We start from the raw sequence: 751 nt of genomic DNA, 5'->3' as shown, positions 1-751 counted from the left end.
CCTGCTTCCTCGAAACTTACTCCTTCTGTTTTAATGTTTGCCACAAGAAATAATTTTCAAATAAAGCTTGAGTAGAGTGGGAGATTCCCTTTACTTGTNATGTCAGTTTATGANTGGATGGATCTTCTAGGAANGCTGCTTCTAGAGAAGTCAGTGCCGTTTGGTGTTTGTATGTAGAAGCCTTCTCTGAGGATGCTAATTTTGCTCATTAATTCAATAAGACATTTATAACTTTTAGTTCCGTTAGAGTTACTGACAAAAATGTTAGCACAACTGCCTTCAAGAGATGCTTGANTGGGTGGGTCACAATCACATAATTCCAAAGTATAGTTCAGGTGAGAAGTCAGTAATTTGTGAATTATGGATTGCCTATGATGTCTTACAGGATGACCTAACACCTATGTTACTTGCTGTAAAGGAAAATAAACAGCATATTGTGGAGTTTTTAGTAAAGAAGAAAGCAAGTATTCACGCAGTTGATCAGCTTGGAAGGTATAGTAGTTTATCTTTTCAAACTTTGTGGGTAAGAGTGCTTGCTGTGAGTTTAAATCCTTAACACTCTTGTAAAAGCCAGGCATAACTGTGTGTGCTTACAACNCAAGTGATGGGGAATGGAGAGAAGCCAGTCCCCAGAGCTTGCTTGCTAACTGGGGTGGAGTGTGGAATTTCAGATTCAGTGAGAGACCTTGTCTCAAAACAGGAAGTGGAGCCTAATAGAGGAAGACACCTACTGTCCTCCTCTGGCCTCTGC

The 751-nt window shown here is 40.1% G+C and overlaps 1 protein-coding gene across 1 annotated transcript in view; it reads left to right on the top strand.

Annotated features, from left to right (window-relative positions):
• Window positions 1-751, top strand: part of Ankrd30a (ankyrin repeat domain 30A) — a 66,863-nt gene that overhangs the window by 5,758 nt on the left and 60,354 nt on the right. The window contains 1 exon segment of the mRNA XM_029478243.1: window positions 386-492. Coding sequence (XP_029334103.1) covers window positions 386-492 — 107 coding nt within the window.

This window comes from Mus caroli, chromosome 6 (assembly GCF_900094665.2).
Source record: "Mus caroli chromosome 6, CAROLI_EIJ_v1.1, whole genome shotgun sequence".
Classification (NCBI taxonomy): Eukaryota; Metazoa; Chordata; class Mammalia; order Rodentia; family Muridae; genus Mus; species Mus caroli.
This window is presented reverse-complemented; position numbering and strand designations above follow the sequence as displayed.